The sequence below is a fragment of the Cuculus canorus genome, chromosome 8 (assembly GCF_017976375.1).
Source record: "Cuculus canorus isolate bCucCan1 chromosome 8, bCucCan1.pri, whole genome shotgun sequence".
NCBI classification, from domain to species: Eukaryota; Metazoa; Chordata; class Aves; order Cuculiformes; family Cuculidae; genus Cuculus; species Cuculus canorus.
Window position 1 is genome coordinate 16,152,964 of NC_071408.1, and position 24,021 is coordinate 16,176,984.

Below are 24,021 nucleotides of genomic sequence, written 5' to 3' on the forward strand. Positions count from 1 at the left end.
AAGGACTTCTTTCTGATTTTCTGCTATCCACTTAGATATATGCATAGGATGCATACGCATAAGTGTTAGAATTATTAACAAAAAGACACTGGAATGGAGGTATTTGTAGAAAATTGATAATATACAAACAGAGACTAGGTTAATGTCCCCAGAAAAGCTGAGCCTCAAAGGTCTTGGAAGTAAACTAATTTATTAGAGTGAGTGGGGAAATATGCCCAGGCGTTTCTGGAAATTTTCAAAATTACAACTTCTTATTTTGTTCTTATTTTTGAAAGCAGACATTTCATAAAGTGCTGTGCAATGAAAACAACATTTTTTCCCCTGTAAGGGATTAAATAACCTGACTGAACTGTCCCATTCTGAATTTATCCTCTAAGCTGGCCTACATTATAAATACTGATAAATCCTGGGAGCCTATGTTCTTCATACATCAGTCAAATGTGTGTAAAAAGGAAATTGTGACAATTCCTGGGGATAATCTCCATGAAAGGCATGAATTCCTAAAACCAAACCCAAACTTCCCGGCAGCGCTGCTGAGGTTTATCTGCAGAGCGGTCACTAGAGGCAGATGCAATGCAACGCTTGGGAGTGGACCACCTTATCTGAATTCTCTTCCACTGTGAGTCTCTGTGATATGGATCAATTACACCCCTTGGCAACAATTGTTTTAGCTTAAATGCATGGTAATTCATGGAGACATAATTCAAATTATATTTAGATAATATTTTGTTTTATGCCAACTCTGTTATCTAACATAGGACTACAAATTAAGACAGTTTTGTATATTGCTTATGCTTGTCAATATGTTGTGGAACTAAACCATTTGTGACTAATAGGCTTTATCAGGCATAGAGGCTTTTAAAAAATCGTATATTATTTTTTATGTGCTCAATCCTTAATGTACCACAAAGGAAACAAGAAAGAAAAAGGAGAGATCCTTTTTGTCTTTTTATCCCCAGTGAATGGCAGCAAGCATTAAATCAAATCGGTCTCTTTGACATTCTTGGTTACATCTGTCAAAGACAGACATATTCCGTGGGCATTAGGAAGACACTACTGGTTTTATGAGCACTGTGACACTGCGAATACACGTAATGAATCTTCAAAACCTTAATCTTGAAAATATATCTTTCTCCTAATACCAGTCCCTATTTCATGGCCTTTCACTGGACTGTGGAACTTGAAATTAAAGCTGTTGGCAGCAGTCCTTCTGTTTCTGCGATGCTGGACATCAAAATAACCAAAATTGAATCCAGTCCAAAATGTCTTCTCTCCTATATTTTATAAGGGGCTTAGTCTAATCTACTGGTAGGTTTTGCCATGCGAAATGAAATATTCTGCCATAGATAAGGTTTGAAGCTAGCTTTGTATACCATTACTTGATTTCATACAGGCATTTAATTTTGAATTCAGTCCAACCTGGAGGAAGGTTTTGGACTACAGAATCCTGGAGTTCCCTTCCAGCTTAACTGTTTTATCTTTTCATTAACTGCAGCTTTCCAGGGGCCTCCCTTTAATCTCTCAACTTGCAAGCAGCCTTTCATGCAACAAACTGCATAGAGATCTGCTAAGGGAATTCATTACTTCCCTGAACATCGAGCAAATACCTATATGCATATTTATATACCCATACTGGCTTTTGCTTCTATGGATCCATAAATGTCTTTCAAATGCACTTACTTCTTAATCCTACATTGAGTATACAAAATGATGCGTCATTTTATCACAATGCTGACTCATTTGACAGCATATAGGTATTAGAACTGAAGTGCTCCCTCCCCATATACAAATAAATTCTAGCTACTCACGCCCAGAACTAGCTATGGAAAGACTTGTCTTTTCTTGTAGAGTAAATATGAGCACTTTTTGCAGGTGACAGCTAACAAACAGCAATGAACCAGCTTCTCTGTCTTGGTTCTGCAGGCTGGAAAGGCCAGGCCAGTGATTTCTCAGCACCAAGAGGATGCATTCAGTGTAAGAGAATCTTGATGCAGGCTCTGCACTACTGCTTAAGCTGTTCCATAACTGTAGTTTTCTTGTACACTGTAAAGAGAGATAGTTGCATTCTTAGGATTGTGGTATTTTCACATTGCTTTCCATGTGAACTATGAGACTTTCACGTGGGAAAACTGGTGTGACTCATGCTCACAAGGTTTGTCGGAGTTGTTTATAATATGGAAAGCTAAGCACAACCACCTAACACTTAATAAAACAAAACTGAGGTCACTAAGCCGTTAGGAACCTAATCCATACACTGTATGACTTCAAATTGGAATTAGGGTTTACAGTGGTTTGTCTAAAGAGAGAAAACCCAGCTGTTTTGGAAGGCACCTACTTCACATTAAGAGAATAAAAGTCCTATGATAATCCAAGAGAGAAGGTGATGAGGGCAGGTGATAGGTATTGGTAGATATTGATTTCAGTTGCAACATTTAAAGTGAAGGTAAGCTATGAAAAGATGGATAGATTACCTGTTCCTTAAAGTCTTTAATATATAGTGGTGTTCCAACTGCAATCTATGTGCTAGTGCCAAAGTATGGGCCATGTTCTACACAGCAGACTCTGAACTGGTTGGTTCTAACAGCAGAGGACTGTTTATTGACTCACATAAGGTCTCGGTCCTAAGCTGAACGATGGCTAAAATGTTTCTTTTTGGTTTTGTTTTATTATCTGCAGACTGGAATGAACAAGAGACTAAGCAGAGTGTTTGAAAAATATCCCCCACGTGAGAAAAATGATGTGCTTTAATTTGTGTCTGTGTAGGAACAGAATATTTTGAATCTAAGTTTGTTTTCTAGTCTTTAGAATTATTTCAGGTTTGTGTCTTATTCAACATGGCACTCTCAATTGAAGGCTTTGAAGAAAAGAAGCTGAACTGTAAGATATGAGGGTTTGGAAAACCATAGTTTGAGCTCAGTAAATTGCAAAAAATAAGGGTAATAGTTTTCAAGTAAGGATAGCTACTAGTCAGACTAAAAGGTGATCTGATTCACTTCACTCTATTTACAGCTTCTGAGGTCCTTTATTCTTAACCTCACAGTGGATCATTGCAACATCAGTGTGAAATTATAAATGGTTGTATCCTGCAAAAGCTGTTGATCCCAGGGGATATGCCTCTATACGAACTTCTGATGTGAGCCAGAGGATTTATTGATTTCATCAGTGTCCAAATTACTTTTCTTGTAATATTGACCTTTTTTCTGCAAAAGCATATACATGTGAGAAGAACAGTCTTTGCATTAGAGTCTGGCTTGCAAAACAGTTACAAACATTTCCGTGCTGCCCTTCCAAACCCTGAGCAGTGTTTCTGAACCACGTTACCAGGCCGTAGGTAGCAGAGAAAGCAGGCTGAATGGATCACAAGCCAGTACCTCTCCTGTGACTCAGGTACAGGAGTGCGACCGAGCTCCCTGCAAACTGAGGCTTTCAACACCTCCCATAACTGTGGTGTTGCTTAGGTGCAGAAACACAAATTTAATGGTTTAACACACCACCTCCTGGCTTAAAATCCTCAGCATGATTCCCTGCTCTCTCTTCTGGTTATGGAAATACAAACCCCACAAGATTGATGCACTGTAAGCGTAAATGTAATTTCTCAAAACGCTGAGATAAGGCCTGAGCTGAGTGATGATTCCTCAGATGCATTCAGGACTTGAGGTGGAGGACGTGCCTCAATTAGGGATGCCCTGGCAGAGTGCCTCGAGAGGCCCCATAAAGGGAAGCCCTTGGCAAGCGCCTCTGTCAGTCTGCTGCAGAGCAGCACCTCTCCGGACAGATGCTGACGGATGTTATTTTCCCTGCGGAGATGGGCCAGTGCTGGGCCATGTGTATGGCAGTACAATGCTGCGTTCAGTGTGCTTTGTCCTGTCAGTAAACCACTTAGCTCAAACGCAGCATCACCGGTATTATTCATTTCCAGCAGCTGCAACACAGAGACAAAGTCACGCCTGTCTACACCTGTGGGGAGACATGCCTGACACATTTCCGCAGCAGCTCTTCATTTTCCTACTATCCACAATAGGGTCCTATTTTCCTCCTGTCTCTTGACCCCCACTCTTTTCCTACTGCCTGCTCTCCCGTCTGACTTGGAGAACCTACACTAGCCAGAAACACAGAGGCTGCTTCTCTTTGATGCAGCTGTAGGGAATGGGGTGACTCCTCTTTATCCCTTTCTACTTTTTTGACTCCTTCACTCATTTTTATTCCAGGTGGACATGTGGCTGTGACCAAACCTGGAAGGCAGCATTTTAATGGGTGTTTATATACCCCTTATCTTTGTAAAGAGACACAGCAAAGGGAAGAGGAGCCTGCGGTTGTCATGAAGATGCGGGTACTTCATGGCTGGGTTTTTTGGTGTTTGGTTTTGTTTAAGAGAAAGCACTCTAAAGAAAACCTACTACTACGAAAGATGCCCCAGCCAGGACTCCCATTCTCAACATCCTGAAGCAGGGGTGCAGTCTCTAATCTCAGTGAGACACAAGGCGGGGAAGAAGGGAAGAAAGGAGTGTGGTTACAGTTCAGGCTGTAATGGAGAGTTAATATTTATTTCTGGGAACTCTAAAAGGGCTCAGTAAAACCCACTGATTGTGACAGTGTAACAATGGATTCATTATTATGCTAGAAGGATGTCTGGAGATGTAAGCTTTTCTTTCAGACTTTGAAAAAAGCTTTATGGATCACAGTTTCCTGGGTGAGACTTTGTAGTAAGTACATAAAATGGAAAATGGATGGCAAAATTGTGAAGAACAGATACCAGGAATTAACAAAATTGAAGCTTTGATTATTTTTCTTTGCTTGTTTCTACATTTGATCAAGATGAAGCACAGCCAGCAGCCAAGTGAAAAAGGAACTCAGTGTCTGTGTTCTAAACAAAACATTACATTTAACCCAATTTGGAAAGATCAACTCAAGCATGTCAAGATTTTGTGAAGTCTGTAATACAGTGGTAGTGATGCAGAGTGATCCAGCACAAATTGGGATTATTTAGATGGAATCATCTGTGACACTCTAATCAGCAGGAAAGGATCTGCATGCCTAAGAGGAGCTGAAAAAGAAAATCTTTAAATGTGAGGGGGTTCGGGCGGCAAGAGCCATGCAGCAGCACATTTTTGTGCACAGGCTGCCCTGAGCAGGGTCAGCTCTGCACAAGGATGCAGTCCCTCATATCCTGCATAGTGCAGCTGCACTGGTTGTTTATCCTAACAGATTCACAAATTAGGAATCAGCCATACTTTTCTGGGCAGCTCAGAAACAGTCTGAAGTGTGGCAAGGATATATTTTTCTAGGAGAAAAAGAAAAGCCTGTGTTTTCACACATACGTTCATTATTTTTCAAGCCACTGTCATACTATCACGGAATGCAAATACGTATTACTGCAGGGACAAGACATCTACGATAGATGCTAGCAAACAGAAAAGCAGAAAAGAGCTTGAATAACATCTCCCCACTTCTGCACTTAACGATGTCTAGCTGGATATCTGTCTGAAACAGCAAGACACTGTTCAATTACTGTCATACTTGCTGGAGAAAAGAGGAGGTTCTCCACCAGGCACAGAAACTTGATGAATGAGAAAACCTTCAAAAATAACTGGAAAAGTGAGCTACTGCCACGTTTACAATCTTTTATAGCTCTAGAAAATTTGGATAGAATCAAGCTTAGGGACAAAGACAAAATACTTTCTATTTAAATGTTTGCTGGTGAAAGGTGTACTATGTCCAAGATGCAGTACCAGAATATAGATGATGACTATGTAGGTGAAATAGCTTTGGCCCATTGTGAAATGTCATTCAGCAGGAAAACTGTATATATCATCTATTGAAAATTGATTTACTGATTTAAGAAAGTTATTGCAACTGATTTATTTTTCAGAAAAGGACACACAAGAGGAAGCAGAAAAATACCAGTTGCGTGGAATGAATAAAGAGCAAGGCTTTTAGAAATTTGCATCACAAACACAGATTTTCAAACAAGTTGGGCATGTGGGGAAAGAGTCACAAAATGCTTCAGCCAGGTCAAAAGCTTCCAGTAATTCTGAAGATCAAAGTTTACATACACCAGTCCCTATACCATCACAGCACTTGACTTTTGAAGGGTTGAGTAAATTACAGCATAAAAGTGTATGAATGTGGACACAACAATGCTTACATGCTGTTTATCGAAGTGCTGGCTGATCCAGGTAAATTTAGGACAGTGAAAATCATATAAAAAAGAAAAATGAAAAAGCAGGCAACGGCTTACATGATGAAGCAAAAAATGGAAGTAATGCTAATGGTCTCAACAAAAAAGCATTACTTGCCTGTATTAGAGCTGTAGATATGAGCAAGAACAGTCAAGTGGGGAACACAACTTTCACCAGAGAGCAGTTTTTAGGACACAAAATTTTAAGCTCTTAGAACCAGGACTCCTACAAATCCCTGTCTTAAAGATTTCTACCTTCACCTGAATCCAAACCTTGGGATGATATATTTGATCATAAGGGTGCCATGGGTTCATACAATGTATGAGTCTAAACTAAAAGAGCCATGACTCTTTTAGTTTATATTTAATCTAATTTTAGCGCTCGTGTACACTTTCCATCCAAATATTTAAGCGATTTGAATATGACATTATTTTGAGACTCCCACCAGATGTCTAATGAAAATGCTGATCAAATGAAAAGCTAAACTAGAGAAATTCTTGAAGGCTGTATCCTGGGTCGAACATAGGCACGTGAATCACAAATACCTGCAGAATTTTCTGTGGTCTTGATTCAAATTTGACCCTTGTAGTAGGGATATAAATTGTCACCATTTCTTAATGTGAATAAAATGTAGTGAGCCCTAGCTTCAATTTCAATCTACTCAAGGTTTGTATAGAAGTTAAATAAACCCAACTCAATGATACATATAGCCAAGCCCTGAGTTGTTTTTGTGGAGAGGCTGAAAAATCAATAACCAGACCCTTTCTTGGCATGGCATGCCTAAATATTTCTGACAAAACCCGAAATGCTCATCTTGGTGCTGAGTTCATGGACATATCTGAAAGCCTGAAGAAGTCTCTGGAAGGGTATTTGGTACCCTCAGCGAACACTACAGTTACTGATTTTTCTTTTCTAAACTAAATAATATAACTCTCAGAAATAAAGCTTGTAAGGTATGGCTCAAAAATGCTATTACTGCCTCAATGGCACTTGGAAATTTGAAAACTACAGATGAGAAAGGAACTCTTAAGCCTCTGTTCGGAGAAATGCAGCAAGATAAATCCGATTCGAGCTGAACTGACAGAAGGTTAATAATGAGTTCAGCAGAATCAGAAATTAATTATCTTCTGTAAGGCCCCACACAGTTTGAAATTGTGAGACCAAACATCATTCTCTTCAAGATACCATGGAATGAAAAAAAAAGAGAAAAGAATCAGAAGTGTGTAATCATCCTGGCTTTTACAAAAGCAAGGAGTTCTGCAGGTCTGCCGGTTGCAAGGGCTTCTCCTGCTCAGGGCATGAGACGGGCAAAGCACATTCAGTAAATGTCCCTTACTCAGAGAACAGGGCCATGAAAAGATCCTTCTACCTCTAGCATGCTGTGGCTTTAATGAAAGGCAACTGCTATTTTAAAATTTCATAAGGGACTTTATAACAAAGAGAAGTTGCAGACACCATCCCCATTACCACCAGGCTTCCATCCTGCCTTTCATCTTCCTCAATAAGCCACCTCTCAGAAACTTTTACAGATATTTAGAGCAATCAAATGAAGGTTAGCCACTCAAAGGCTTGTTCCAGTCATGTTCAGCTGTTATGGCTTAAATTAAATTGATACTAAAATGGTCTCATTTTTCTTAAAGTGCTATAATCATTGTGGCTACAATCCCTCACCATGGTATAAGTAGTAATAAGCTGATAGATGTCAGCATGGCTGATAGGTGTCAGAACTTCTTTTTCCAGAACTGGAAAGCAGAATAAAACTCCCAATTATTCTCAAAGTGGAAGGATAACCCCTTTTCTAGGGTAGAGACATGAAAGATTAATTTTCTTCTCTATTCTGTCAATTCATATTACAGATTTATTTAATGCATTATGTGCATTGCAATAGATTTCAGAAATCACAAAGAGGGTTACAAGCTATGTGAAGATTTAAGGTAAAAATTTTAAGGCTTCTGTGAAGTCACTGGCAAAATTTAACACAAGAGGGTCAGAATTTCACTCTTGGTCTTTCTCTTCAGTTGCTGTAAAGATTTTAATCCAGTAATTGTGCCAGTGGGCTGACTGGGATTCATGCTGAAAACACAGCTTCTGCTCTCACACTAAAAATTCTCAGAAGTTAAGCTGCTTTCAGCACTGCACATCAACGACACTGATGTCCTTGTAGTAAATTATCTTTTGACCCTCACAAATACGGTCTTGTAAAAATTGTGTGAAGCAATGATATGCTTTTTGGCTCTGTAGTGAGATATGGAGATACTATTTTGGCTTTTCTCTTGTGGAAAACATTATTTAAATCCTTCAGTGCAGAACTAGATTTTTTAACAGTTGGTAGTGAAAAGGCACAAAGCTGAACCTAAAGGTCTGGATCTTGTCTTAAAACACTTACACACTGCAGCACTCAGACATGGGGTTTTTGGCTTGAGACATGACTGAGGCAAGAACTACAGCCTCAATGGAAAGCATCTTCCTCTGAGCCCCGCAGTCTGGTGACCTGAAAGGAATCTGTGAAAGGATGCAGATATATGAAGGAGACTCAGTGAGAAAGTAGAGGACGTGTAAAGTCAGAGCCAGTGGAGTGAGGAGAAGGGAACTCTCACTGTAAGGAGGAGAAAAGGTGGTGGACACGGACATGCAATGGAGAAAGGAGTCAAGTACAGTCATGGAAAAAAAAAAGATAGTAAGACTAAAGTGTAGATTGAGATCCATGTTGCTTTCTGCACACTTAATCATAGTGAATCCACCTTAAAAAACTGGACGCTTACTAATAAGGTCTAGCCTAAACAGCCCTTTTCTGTAACATTTCCAAAAGACTCCGGGACTGGTGGAGGCATATCACTGTTACCAATAGCTTTTTTTTTTGAGAAAGAAAGGTTAATATAGAACAGCTCTGCCTAGTGCCAAGATTTTCCTCACAATTTAATGTACTGAAATTTGTAATATCAGCAGTTTCTATTTATTTTTAATCCAGACCTTGTTACATATATAGGGCTAAGATCCCTTTGTGAAAAGAGTAGAAGCCTCTATATAGAAACTGATACCAGTCCCGATCCAGGCCAAAACTGCAGAACTGCATCCACCTCAGTGCTCAGCACTTACAAGGGAAGGCATGTAAAAGAGAAGAGATGACAGCCAAAGGCAGAAAGTGGTATGTTCAAAGCAGCGCACAGCTCTGCTGTGTGTAAGAGGAAAGGCCAACCATCCCCAGACTGAATGGTGTACCTTCTGCTTTGAAGGGTTGGCAGAACCAAGAACCATGTTTTGTCTTTAGCCAAAGGAGGCATTTTCATCTCAAATCTTGCAGTCCCGTACAGTTAGGTATTTCAGTACCCCTCACCAAAATATGCACACCCTGAGACTATTTTTATAGCTAGAAAAGCAAGAACAGTTTTCCTCTGCATACACTGAGGACTCAATGCTTCCCCTTAAGTATCACTAAAGAAACCGAATGACTGCACTGTCCTGCACTAGGTTTTAGCTCTTAGAGGTGATCCAACCAGAGATGCTTTTACTGGGAACAAATGGGCCAAACAAACCAAGAAACTGATTATGGGAAATATTTAAACTAAAAAAATGTAAAACAAACAAAGAAAAGGGAAAAAAATAATGACAGCTAGAAACAAGGTTTTGTCTGAAAGCACAGCACTGTGCTGAAAATAAACTGAGAATTCCCAAATGGAAAATTAAAAAAAACCTTAGAAGGTTAAACAAGTATTTGTATCCATCCTTCCAGAATAGTAGAAGAAAGTATTCCTTTGTGTGGGAAATCCAGTCAGCAAGGACAGAAGCCAATGAATTAAGTGTTCAGCATTTCATAATTTCAGTTGTAGAAAAATTAGAGAGTCTTCATGACAAAATGTCAGGACTTAGCATGCTCTGCACTGAGGGAGGCAGAACCTGGAGTGAGCCAATGGCTGACATTGTCAAAAGCTGACTTAATTCCTGATGTATCCCTAAAAACTAGAAAACAATAGTGTAAGGTGCAACTCGCACACCAGGGAATTGGAGACCAGATGTTATGGAAGGAACGCTTGGAGCTGGCAAGGGGATCAAAAGGTGCCACATCTGTGCAGCGAAGCACTGCCTGGTGGGGAGCAGTGATGTGCCCACACATTGATCTCTGGGGATCTCAGGGGATCCCAGTGGCTGCTGCTGCAGGGCTGGGGTGTGCAGCAGAGTGGAGAGCAAAGAGTTCCTGGAGCAAATAGTTCCTGGAGGCTGCCTGCCGTGGCTCTGCAGGCCCAGGCCAGAGCTGAGCCATCTCCATCCGCTTGACCTTGCTGCAGAGAGCTCTACTGCTGCTCCAGTGGAGGATTCCCACAGGACTGGTGTTGAGCTGGCAGCTTGTGCTGCAGCAGGCATCCCTCACAAATGCAGTCAGGAACACACAGCTTGTGCTTTCCCTGACAAGATTTCCCTGAATCGTGAATTCTTCTCAAATTGCTCAGAACTGGTTACTGCAAAGCTTTGCAGTCAAATTGCTTGATAATGAATTGTAATTAGTTTGGAATGTATTAAGAGAGAGAGTTTGAACTACGCTTAAGAGTTTGACTGTCCTGCTAATTAGTGGAACTGTTTGAAGAAGTGATTTAAATGGACTGTTTAATTTTGCATTGAGTCTGAATACTTTATGGGGCTTAACATTTTTGAATAAAAAGTGGGCAATAGACTTCTCTTGTCAACAAAATATTATTTCTTCATATGAAGATAAATTCAATTCTTCTTTTATTTTGAGATTTATTTACTAAGTAGAATTATGTTTTAAAACCTTGGAATCTGAATTAGAATTAAAACAAAAAACTAGGAAGAATAGAAAACACAATTTAAAATGTCAAAATGAAGCATTTCAAAGGTCTCTGAAATGTGGGTTCAGGCTTTCTTAGGCTAAAAGAATTTTGATAAGTGATGTTCTTCTTGAAAGTATTTAGCCAATCCAAAGTCCATTTAAAATACTCTTTGACTCATATATTTTAGCTAGCTCTGCTACAGTAAAATTGCAGAATGTAGCATATATTACTATACTTAGATTAACCCTCCATATAGTCAATATCCATGGATGCATATCTCATGTCAGCAATATTCTTCTAAACATCATACATTAATCATATCTATGCAGAACTACCATATTTGCACATTGAAATGAAGTAATTAGATGAGTAATTGGCAGAAGTTAACAGTAGCCATTTTTATATGTTTGTAGCAGTTTTAATATGAACAGGTGGATGCACTCATACTTTGGAGTAGATGAATAAAGCAAAGTGTTCTGAAATCTGCAGTCAGAGTATAAAGCAATATTTGTGCCAATATTGCTAGCCTGTGGTACTTAAATCCCAGGAGACTGGCTTGAAGTGATATGGTTTGCAGACTGCATCTTTCCGACTAAATTAAATAAATATACAGTTTCTTTTGCATTAGTGATTGGAATTTCTTCTTTTATTTGCAAGGATATTTTTTCCTCTGTAACCATAAATAGTGTTATTCATCCCTTTAAAAAACAACTTTAAGAGCAGGTACTCATTTTCAAAAGTACCCTTCTGAACCCTAAATTTTTGGGTATTGAGAGTGAATTTGAGACATTATCACTACATACATGCCTGGCTCTCAGATATGTCACTATGGCCCCCTGCAGAGACAGGACACAGAAATCAGTGGGCTTCAGTTTGCATCCCTACGACTGGTCTTACATATACACACACTGTGTCCTTGTCATGCTTCAAATTGCAAGAAATCACCCATATTTAAAGGAGAAATTCTACATTTGAAGTCCCTCCCTTCACAAGTGCCCTTGTAGAACTGTCAGTGTAGGCACACCTGGAGCAAAAAACCAGAACAGTTCACCTGTGCCAGCCATAATGTCCTCTTGGAGATGCCAACAACAACGTCCAGAAAATTGCTCTTGCCTCTTGGTTTGGGTTTTTTTCAGAATTTCACAGCAGATCTCTAAACTGGGCATAGTCTCACAACCACTTTACTTCTTCGCCTAGCAAAAGCAAAACCCCAGCTCCCTTTTCCAAATCAATGAGTATCTTTCACAAGGAATCTTTCACTGCAGCTATCACTGTCACTGGGAAATGAAAACTTACAGCAAGACTCAGGAAAATGTTATTTATTCTATCACCACAGTGCTATAGGTCTGGTCACTTGAGATATACAGAAAATGAAATGTCTTTAGACAAGTACAGTTCAGTGCATGTGACTCATAGCAGTCTGTATAAAAACTGAGTTTTTTTCAATCCTGTTTCATTTCCTGAGGGAAGTCTGGATAACTGACTCATGTAGACTCTCTCCTATTTCTTTGCCAGTGGCATTTACAGTTGAATCCTGAACTGGGATTTACATCGTGTACCTCTCTGAGTGTCAGTATTAGGCACTTAGTCTAAACTAGATGGCTGCTCCCCTGCCTGCAACAAGCACAGGCTCAGTCAAAGTTCCTCCCTTTTCAAGACAAGGACCTAGAATGAGAAGGAGGGATTGCCTTCTGGAAGTCTTTTGCACATCTGCATCAAACTTAGGCAGGCTAGGGTTTAGTTTAAATCAGGCACTTAATTCTTAGAGCGGTAAAAGTAGGTGAAATGTATTAATTAACATTTTGGGTTAAAAAAATGATAGTGGGGAAATATACTGCAACACATAAATTGTAAAAAGGCTAACAGGACTAATATGCAAATAAGGTAGAAATATTTTGTACATTTTGGATGGCGGTCCATGAAATCATCATAAGCATGAAACTGACTACCATCTGTCAAGTTATTGAAATAAAATGGATTAAAGGCTTCAGTGAATGTGAAAGCATCTTGTCCCAGTTCCCCAGTTCAACTAATGCAAATAGATCTTCCTCCAAGCTTCACCAGTGTTAATGAGATCCCAACAATAAAAGGGTCTGCAAACACAGATGAGACTGCAGACCATGGCTGCTGATTTGAGGGTTCATATACCCTGAACTTTTAGGGTGGAGAAAGAAACTTACCTGTTCAAATCACGATGTATGATTGGTTGTGTGAGATTGTGGAGGTACTCCATGCCTTTGGCAACATCTACAGCAATGATTAACTTAGACTGCAGATCAAGATTTCTATATTTTGAAAAAAAATATAACATTACTCATAGTTAATGAACAGACAAGAATGATCTGTACATTATCTGTAAAACATGGAACCTTTAAAATTGTTTTAAATACAAAATAATGTTATATAATCTATGTAATGTAAATGTATATAATGTAAAATAATGACTAAATAACAATTTTGTGATTACTTATTAATTGCCCTTATGCATTAAATAATTTGAATCAAAGCTAAAATTTTTCTAGCGTGTTCCTTTTTCTTTTGTTTTATGCAGAAATGAATAACATCTCTATCAGCATAAGTTTACTGATTTTCTGAATTCTGTACCACTAGCCCAAGCAGAGAATGAGTGGAGTACCTCTTCTGTTCATGAAGCAGGGAGAAAAGCGATCCTCCCGAAATATACTGAGTGACGATAGCAAACTGACTTGGGTCATCTAAGCAAGCTCCCACAAACTGGATGACACAGGGATGATTCAGTCGGCAGAGAATGGAAACTTCACGGCAGAACATGTCCACATCAGATTTGGAGCAGTAGGTATTGGCTCGATAGCTTAGAATTTATGTGAAAGAAAACAATAAGGTAAAACCAGAATAAAATACAGTTTTTTTAAACTCTTCAAACTAGGTCGTTAACCAAAGAAGATAGAAAAGTCTGATAAACTTACCGTTTGATTGCGACAATTTTATTTCTGCATCGTCCCTTATATACTTTTCCAAAAGACCCTAAAATGGTTTAAAATAAAAAAGGACAAAGATATTTATCATGAACAGCAGATATTTAAAATGGATGCATTCTTATTTCTGATACCTGAGCCGATAATCTCATGGAACTCTATTTCAGAGAGCTGAAGATGGAAATGTGATGGCAAACCAGCACGGAGGAGGAGAACATCTGCCTTTTCTGCAAAAGAAAACACTTAACTTGTTTGTAAAATGCAGGATCATGGGGAAGGAAAGGATAAAGCATTTTACTTCATGAAATAATTGCACAATAAAAGCTGGTTTTCCCTCAGTAAATTGGTTGACGGATAATCCTATTCCCTTTTCTTTCAGTAACAGCAGTAAACCCCAGTAAAAGACAAATACTTGAAAGGACACAGTTGCCTTGGGCTTTCTTGGCTTTAAAATCTTATCAATGATGAACACTGTCCCAGAAGCATATCCTGCCTGTATCATGTCATGGTTGCATAAAATTCTTTATACAGAGAATTAGTTCCTTTTTTCTGTATAGCCAGCGCTCACTGTTGATGCTGAGGATGTTATTCCAGATCTGACTGACTCTTTAGTGATGTGCGGAATCTAACATTTGCAACTGAATTTAGTTGGCAAACTTCTCCACCTTGTTGATCTTTAGAATATTTCAAAATCCAGACTAGAACATTTCAGTGCTGTTCTGTAGAGGATATAAGGATTTGATTATATCCAGAGTGTATATTTGAAGGGGAAAATGGAAAGCACCTCAAAAACTGAAATATTTTTAAGTACAAATATTCATCTGAATGTTTTATCTATATGTGTTCCAGTTTAACATAAATTATTTTTGGAAAGGATTTTTCTTGTAAACATAATCCAGGCATTTTACAGTGGAATTCAACACGAGATGTGTTTGCATTAATGGATATGCGTGTGTTCCATTAGTACTAATTCACAATCACATCCTTTTCTCTGGGGAAGTTAAAGTAAATATATTTTTTAAAATATATGAAAATCAGAAAAATGCAGGACTTATTATGATGCTGTACAAAACAGTGGTATCCTAAAATTGTCCTAGGGAAGTATAGCTGCTGCTTAGGCACATCTTTAAATTCCTGCACAATGAAAATTCCAGGAATAAAGGGCAGTATATTCAGGCTGACAAACACATTGAGTAAAAGAAGCATGAAAGTTCAAGTTTTCCCTTGCCATCGAGAATACCTTTAGTCATGCTTTTAATCTTTCCTAGAGGGGATGGAACTGACACATAGGAACCATCTGAAATAAAAGAACAGAATTAATTTTATGGAATTCAAAGACAGTATAAGCATCTGTACTAATAAATTAATGAGGTAAAGACTAAAGAATGAAAAACAATGGGTTGAAAAATGTACCTAAGCATACAAACACTATGATTGTGATGTTACGTTGCTGTGTTCTTGGTGTGTGTTATGTGTATTCTCACAAAACTCTGTAGAAGGACACTGGGTTTCTCTGGCGTTAAAAGCAGCCAATGCAGAATTTTACATTAGCAGGATTCTGCAAAGGAACTCAGGTCAGAGCTGCATATTCTGACAGATAAGCTGCAAGCACATCACACAGTTTCATTCACTGGCTAGATTTTCCAAAAGACCTCTGCTTTCTCTGCATGCCAAAATTTCATCTCTTGTTTCTCTGCTTAAATGGGCGCTTAGTTCTTTTAGCAATCAGCAAATACAAAAGAGTATTTTTTGTAGCAAAAGAGGTAATTAATTCTTCCCAAGAGGGAATTAGATATCTGAAGACATTAAAAAGTAGAAAGGGGAGTGAATATAGAAATACACTGAACGTCAGCAATCAAAGAAACATCAGAGCTGCATAACACAAAGAGAATGGCTAAACAAGGTGTTAAGGATGTAAAAAGGTATCAGTAATGATTACCAAGGATTGGTCTTCATCTCACAGCTTTTAGCTTTTATTTCTAGCAAGTAACACAAAGTGAAAACCTTATTTTAAGATCAAGGAAGACTTTTGACATAAATAGAGGGTACCTGGAAAATGAGGATTCTCATGACACTAATTTTCTTTCTGCCAGACAGAATTGATCCAAAGCTCCCTGACATCCATGGAACATTCCCAGAGACTTCAGCCATCTTTGGGTCAGACCCTTCATTTAGAGAATAAAGTGATTTTTCAGACCATACCTCCTCCAGGCTGTGAGTATTCATTACAGGGTGATTCATCTTGAGGTCTCTTATAATGCTTCAGAAGGGTCACAATGGCATCATGACCTAAGCAAGAAAGAGGAAATAAAAGGATTTGAGGTAAACACAATAGCCTTTTTGGTTTTTTAATTGATTTATACAAAATCAGTGGATTTAAAAAGAATGTGCAATCTGTTTATAAAACATGTAAACAAAAACATAGCTGTGCTAATCTGAAATATACTTGGATTCTTAACTACAGCAATATAGGGAAATACCTCTTAATAAAATCAAGCATGCTATTTTCACAAGCCCTCCTAATACTAAAATGTGATATATGGCAACAGAAAAAAAACCTGGCATAGAAATCCTAAAGTTGAATTTGACTATAGTCTTCAATAGGCCTAACAAGGAACTGAAGTATTCCAGTTCTGGTGTCCTAAACTGGACAAAATCTGTACACTATATTGCTGTAGAGAGTTGCTACACTCTTTATTCTCCTGTGCAAGGAATCAGAAGAGAGTGGCATATGCACAACATGCTCACACTCTCAGATATTTGATGCACAAGGTTCTGTTTGGCAAAGTTCTTTTCTACGCCTTTCAAAGATGAGTTTTCCTCAGTAATTTCATAAAGAGTGTTTTGAAAATATCAGGTTTTTGAAAGGCCTTTGAAATTGATACTTTTGCTCTATTTCAATCATTCTCATAATAATTAGTAGAGTAATGCCTCTGGAGGAGGCAAGAGTGTCCTAGAAGTCATGGAGTCAAAAACAGAACAGAAAAATGATGCATTGCTGTACACGTAGGACAGTATCACAGGAACAAAGGCAAATGCCTTGCTTTGATCCATATTTGCAAGAATTTAAGATTACTGACTCTGATTAATTGCTCCTCATAATGTTTCCCTCAGTACTAAAATTAGAACTCCCCACGCATGTACCAGAGGAAGGCACAGAATTTTCTGGACAGGCTGCATGTTTTCTATTTCAGCAGCACATAAATACTCCTGTCCTTGAGTTTATGTCAAATTAAACTGATGTTTAACAGAGTATTGAGAAGATAAATAGAAGGGCTGTCTTCCATAAGCCTGTGTACCACGAACTGGAAAGCGGATGGTGAGAGCTCTGGTGTAGAGGGTTTTTTTCATACTGTTCTCTCCTTCCTCTACCGTTCTTATGGATTTTGTAACAGAAATTAGAACATTGAGATACCTTTCTCATAAGCCCACATCAAACAAGTCTGCTCATCCTTTTCTCCACTGGACCTGCTGGGATCACAAGCTACAAGATTCATATCAGCTCCATTATCCAGTAAAAACTGTACGAGTCGAATATGACCATGGTAGCAAGCACAGTGTAATCCTAGAACATCAGGAAAGCACTATAAGCAGAACTCTCAGAACATTGTGATAGGACTTGCAGCAACAACTGTAAACCACAAATTGATTTCCTCAATAAAAGAATATATTATTGAAAAAATACCTGAGGCAACAGGTGAAAATAAAATATTAAAGCTGCAAGAATGAATCTACTGCCTGCTACACAACACGTCAGCATTTACTGTACCACCCGCTAATCACCTTTAAAAACTTTGAACACGAGAAAAAGCAGGCAGAAACAAAGAAGGCTCTTTTTCACTGCCTGTAGTACGGACATGGAGGTGTGCAGCCCTTCAGACACTGTATCCCATACGCCCAGTCTCTAGCAGAGTAATACTTGGGCCCAATTCTCAAAATCACTTAGAAACCTAACTATGGGAGGATCAGTTTACATTAGGTTCTCTTACTCATACACAAGCTGAAGCGCCTGACACATCCTCATTAAACTCTTATCACTTCTATGCCTGCCTGCAAACCTATTTCAAAAAAGTTCAGAGCTGTGTGAAAAGTAATTGGATGCTGATCATCAAATTGTCACAGGACGTACCCTGGAAATCCTGATAGCTTATATGGCTTCGAAATTTTTTGGTGCTGATAAGGATGACAATGTTACCTGTATGTCCATCTCTTCCCTGGTGATTAATGCTTACAACATTCTGGTCAAGAAGAAATTTTACAAGTTCTATGTTCTTTCCATAAGTGCAAGCACTGCAAAAATAAAGGGAGAAGTGAATGCTGTAGTCCATTAAAGGACAAATATAAAGATAAAAATGTAGTAATAGAAAAAAAGAGCCTTAGAAATGTGTGAACACATGAATAATCAAACAAAGTATGTTCATTTCTGTCATTTCAGAAACATTCTAACTATAGAATCATAGACTCATAGAATCATAGAATCGTAGAAACATAGAATAATTTGGGTTGGAAGGGACCTTAAAGTCCATCCAGTTCCAACCCCCCTGCCATGGGCAGGGACACCTCCCACTAGATCAGGCTGCCCAAGGCCCCATCCAACCTGGTCTAGTTATTCTTGTATAAATTAATTTTGCATAGCTATGTAAAATTAATGCAGTCTGTTTTGCAAAGTACCTCTTAAATAACACTTTGCAAAGTTACAGCATCATGAACAAACTGCATTCTGCCACCTCATTTCCACTTTAGAATATCCGGACTCCAGCAGGTTTCTAGATGGGACAGGCTCTAAAGTCAGCTCCCAAGATGGACAGTAAGAATAGTTATTATTCATATTGATGTTGACCAACATTATGCCTTCCCTACCTTTCTCTTTCTTGCTTGCTCTCTCTCTCCCCATTCACTATCAGGTTCTACCTCTTAATTTATGTTCTGTCCTGTATCTCAAGATAGAAATGGAACATCCACGCTGAGCTCATTGCTTGCTTTGTTCCTCACCTGGCTATCAGTGAGACATCTGTTATTTTGGGTGCTGTGCTGCATGCATGTGTAAGCAGAATTCTAGTGATAATGGTGTTTTAAACCTCTCACCTGTGGAAAGCTGTTTCACTGAATATATTTTCTTTCGTGAGACTTTCTGTTCCTGAGAGCTGAATTATTTCCTTGACAACTTCAAACTTTCCGTTGTAACATGCACTGAAGATGAAGTCAGTAGAGAATTGTTAACAACATCAGCTTTCTAGTCAGGCCCAAACCCTGTAAAACAGGTCTTCTCCAAGGGACTCACAGGTGCAAAGGTGTGTCTCCATAGATATTCACCACGTGGGGCTGGACTTCAAAGCTGCTCTGAAGTAAGAACTTCACAATTTCGTGGTGTCCAAATCGACAGCAGAAGTGCAGAGGAACATGATCTTCATTGTCCTGAGCATTCACTGACATTTGACCCAGAAAGAGACCAAAGAAAGTATTTTATACCTAACATAGCTTGGTTTGGATATTTAGTAATGCTTTATGCTGTGCAGACATGTTATGAAATCGTCTGCTAAGATATTTATGGTGCTGTGTCTTTAAAACTGAAATTCCTGTGAGATTTCATACATCAAAACTACATTATTCGGTGTCATCTATAGTGCACTGCTAAGATAATTTTTTGAATTTAGGGTATAATTGCTTTCTCCAGTAGCAGATGTATTGAATGATTTGATGTAGTTTTCCATGAATGAACCACAAGTTATAAATGACCCTTAGAAGGAACAAGTGCTGTCAGTATATGACAATCTGAAGGAAAAGTACTTTATACAGTTACTCTATATAAGAAAGCAATCCACTAACTTATTCCAAATGCATAGAACAGCAGTTATTAATTAGAAATACTAAGATGAAACATGCTTCCCTGTTGATCTTAGGAAAGGAAAATACAGTTGGTTTTAAGTTTTATGTTAACTTTGTTGAGTAGCAGTATTAAGGACTAAAATTAGTTATACACTGGCAAAAAAGAAATTTAAACAAACGAAAGGAGACACAATAAGGATATGTTTTTCATGATCGCTATTAAAATATATTATTTTACTTAATGTCTCTTTTTGCCTTCTAAAATGATTATGTGTGTGGTCCACATATTTAAGAGGACGGGAGAATTCTTTGGCATAACAAGAAACTACATAAAAGAATGGGCAAAATTAGGGACTTGCTTTATTATTATTGGGTGGGAATGGTATTAATCTCTGTTGGTTCAATATAATTGCACATGAGAAGCAAGCAATGTGTGATTCAATGGTCTTGTTCTGTTTAAGAGATTCACCCTTCCAGGGCTTTATGTCACAAAATAATGCAGATTATAAAAACATATCCAATAAAAGTATTTTTTCTAAGTTTCTGATGAGCAATTCTTGAATCATTCTACCTGCAAAAACAGTTGCCTTAATCAATGCACAACAGCATAAGATTAAAAGCCAAAGAAAACTGAAACTAATTAATTGTAAATATCCCTTCAATAAGCATATATGCTTGAAGGTTTTGAACTTGATGTGATTTCTTAACTCCTGGCTAGCTCATATTCGCAGACATTTTGGGAGAAATAGTTGGGTTGTTGTAGGATAGACAGTAGTAGCGGCAATGAAGGAATTTTTAAAAATCAATTGTTTCAATTGGCTTTCAGTAAAAACAAGATTATTTCCCCAAGATTTGGGTCCCAGTTCAGCAAAGAACTTGAAAACCTGTTAGTAAGCGATCTGTTAGATCAAAATGTTGTTTCAGTTAGTGTATAGAAGAAGATTCATGTTCCTAAAGCCATCTATTTTTGACTGCTAATACACTTTTTATTATGAACTTCTATTTAAAAATGATTCTGTGATAGAATGGCATAAACCAAACAATAATTGAGAAAGTCATTATTGAGTGAACAGTGCGAGAGCATGACTGGCTGTGTACTAACACCACAAACATGACTGGAACATTCCTGGCATTGAGGTTAGGATCGCAGAACTGCTTATACCTGCCAAAAGTATTGAACTGTTTTAAGGGCAGTTGCACACAACCTGTCTACTGGGGATCTATCCTTGACCCACAGGGAGGAACTGCTGGAGACCGCCACTTATCCTGGACCGCATCCATGTCAGGGAGCCTTCTGCCTGTCTGCAGGGTAGGCAATTGCACTGCAACACCTGGGAACCTTCTCAAGTATGCCTGAAATGGGTGTGGATATACGGTACACCTTTATCTATCTAGTAGGAAACAAGGAAGAGATTGGAAAAAGCTCTAGGCAGAATTCTCCATTGGTACTGAGGCATACAAATATGAGTTTCATTATGCAAAGATCTTCATTCTCTCTTCTTAAAAGAGAGCATGTATTTCTGTGATTCCTGCTGTATTTATTTCTGTGTTTAAAGATAGAACAGTCCTCACTGGTTGGTACCATAACTGATAGAACTGACAAATACAGTTTACTTTGTTCAACACAGATCTCAGTTTGGACTAGTACCAGGTTTTCGAGACAGTTTAAAATAAATTAACAGACTATTAAGGAATAATCTGTCCATTAGAGGCATCAAAACTTGTACTCTGAAGTTTCTAAGCAAAACTTTGACAAACATCTCTCAGGAACAATTCTTCCCTGTAGCTGGGGACAAAGGGTAAACCATACACATTCTGAGGTTATGCATTCTTTTGATTTTCTTTGAGTATGAGAAACAATGAAAATTAAAATAAATCTGTTTTAAAGCCTTACTTGAGTAATGCTGAATGCTCACAGAAATGGCCAGTCCTTTGAAATGAGATGAACCTATAATTTCATTGGTGTTCAGTGACAATTCCAAAGATGAATTTTATTTCAGGCCCCCAAAAAAGAGTTCCTGTAACATATATTAAGCTTATGGCCTGCAAATTTAATCAACTTCCCTCTTAGCCTTCTTAGCAGTCTTATAGTAAAAGGAGTAAAGAAAGGTAATCTGTTTTATTTCTCTATTTTAAAATAATTCCTCAATTCATAGATTCATGTGACATATTAGCTTTTATTTTTTATTATGACAAGGCACTGGAAATTGATTTATTCTGAAGTGCAATAACTAAGAGGGATGTAAATGTCAAAGTTTTATAATAATAAATGTCTGCTTTTCAGAATGTGTACCCACAGAAGGGCCTGAAGGACACTGGGGGTGTCAGGGCCATGAGCTTCTGCAACAATAAGGTTTAAGGTGGTGCAAGGAAAGAAACATATACCTTCTCCTTTGTTTATGCAGTTAGAAATGGTGTCAAATACTTGCAAATGATTTTCTTTGCCTCTTGAAAGGATATATAACTGCAATGCACAGTTATGTTTTTTGTTTAAATTGATAGCTTTTTGCTTTCTAAATGAAACATGACAGGTGAACTGGGATATTGTCTCAAAAAGAAGTTCAGAGTGAAAACAAAATAAAATCAGTCAAATACACTTAAGAAGAGAGCTAGGACTGAGACATTACTCATAGAAAGTAACAGGTGAAATTGTTTTAGTAAGTAAAAGCATAAAAAAAAAGACAGTGCAAGTCTGTTTTAAAAAAAAATAAAGGAAATTTCCCTAAGTCCCTATGCATGATAACTGTTTAATACTAGGAGAAGCATGACTGAATGTGTCTTGATTTTTAATATCAAACTCTATTTATAATTTTAAAATTTATTGGATTTGGCAGAGATGGCACTAATTTTCAAAGTTGCTTGAAAAAAGTTTCAAAGTTACTTTCAACATTATTTGCAACTCTAGGCACCCCAGTAGTCCTGAAAGCAGACAAATTTTGTTAAAAGACCATTGGAATCGTAATGACAAAGAATATATCATGTGGTTCCTGAAAGAAATCTCCAGGACCCCCATTTTGCAGAATAATAAAAAATACCTCTTAGCTTATGTGGAGCAAAGTAAATGCTTGTTTTCTGGCCACCGACTAGTTCTACAGGTTTGTAGATATTTTGTTTCTTAGCTACATCAGACTATAAAACAGTTTTTAAAACATTTTTTTTTTTCTTTTATTTTGAACGGAACAGGTTTTGAAGTCATGCAAACATCTGCATTACAAGTCTTGTTTCTACACTCAAGCATTTAAGAATCAATTATTTCCAGGCCCTCCCTGATTTCAGAGAAATTGAACATAAGAAAGAGTGGAATGTATTGATAATTCTGAAGTACTAATAATTTTTTTTCTTAAATCCCACTCTTCATTTCCCTATTCCTTTTTCTGCTGGAGCATTGGGACACCAGCAGAAGTGTGGCCATACAGTCAGGCCAGCTGATAACACAACAACAGGGAAAAACCACAGCTCTTTATTTTCAATAGTAAAGTTTATCTTCCTTCATGTAAGTGGCAGATAAGACTGAGAAACAACAAATAATTTGATGACTTTGATGCTTGTTCAGAAGTCAGCCCTCCTGAGACCTGAACATGCACCCTTCTAATTACCTAAAGGGCTCAGCAGCTTGACAAAACACCTCTCAAGGTCAAGACTATTCCCAGCCCACTGCTAAAACCAGCCAGTCATCCAGATCTAATGTGTTGCCAAATATTCATTCTTAAAAATAATAAAGAGAAAAGTCAGATGTGGATGTGAGCATAGTGAAGGTACAAGAAAAGAAAGCAGGAGACAAAAGGAGATCAGTCCAACAAAATGAGGAAAGTGAATGGCTGTTTATGAATTCTGATGGTTCCTCATTGTAACAAATTCCTTTTCTACCTGACTTAAGGAAAAAGGTTCTCTTAGTTTTGTTTATTGAAAAAAATCTTCCAGATTACAGGAATGAATAAAATATTATTAAGTGATACTTTGTATCTCAATTATTGCTACATTCTATCATTTCGATATTTTAAACTATAAAACTGAATTTCCTAGCAGAATAAATAATGCAAGTTGGTAGCAATTATATCCACTCAGTAAAGCAAATGATATCCAGGTATTTGGAACACACAGAAAAAGAAGGAAAGAAGGAAACAGAATCCTTTAAAGATAAAAACAGACATGAGAAATTCCTTGCTATATCAGTTTGCAAAAATCTTCAGATAGTTAAGGCACTTTAACTGACAGCAGCTTGTAATGGCATGCTGGTCTTTGAGATATATTAATGATCTCAAAAAGAATTTTAAACTT

General features: G+C 37.9%; 1 protein-coding gene across 2 annotated transcripts in view; it reads right to left on the reverse strand.

Annotated features, from left to right (window-relative positions):
• The window catches only part of TNNI3K (TNNI3 interacting kinase), an 84,277-nt gene that overhangs the window by 34,844 nt on the left and 25,412 nt on the right, over window positions 1-24,021 (reverse strand). The window contains exons 8-17 of one of the 2 annotated variants that reach the window (XM_009569198.2): window positions 19,199-19,343; window positions 19,003-19,107; window positions 18,113-18,207; window positions 17,333-17,482; window positions 16,120-16,206; window positions 15,158-15,214; window positions 14,052-14,144; window positions 13,909-13,966; window positions 13,599-13,793; window positions 13,144-13,248 (exon numbers count right to left, since the gene is read on the reverse strand). In XM_009569198.2, the coding sequence (XP_009567493.1) occupies window positions 13,144-13,248; window positions 13,599-13,793; window positions 13,909-13,966; window positions 14,052-14,144; window positions 15,158-15,214; window positions 16,120-16,206; window positions 17,333-17,482; window positions 18,113-18,207; window positions 19,003-19,107; window positions 19,199-19,343 (1,090 nt within the window). The remainder of the gene's footprint in view (window positions 1-13,143; window positions 13,249-13,598; window positions 13,794-13,908; window positions 13,967-14,051; window positions 14,145-15,157; window positions 15,215-16,119; window positions 16,207-17,332; window positions 17,483-18,112; window positions 18,208-19,002; window positions 19,108-19,198; window positions 19,344-24,021) is intronic. The other variant, XM_054073130.1, reaches the window with a different exon arrangement.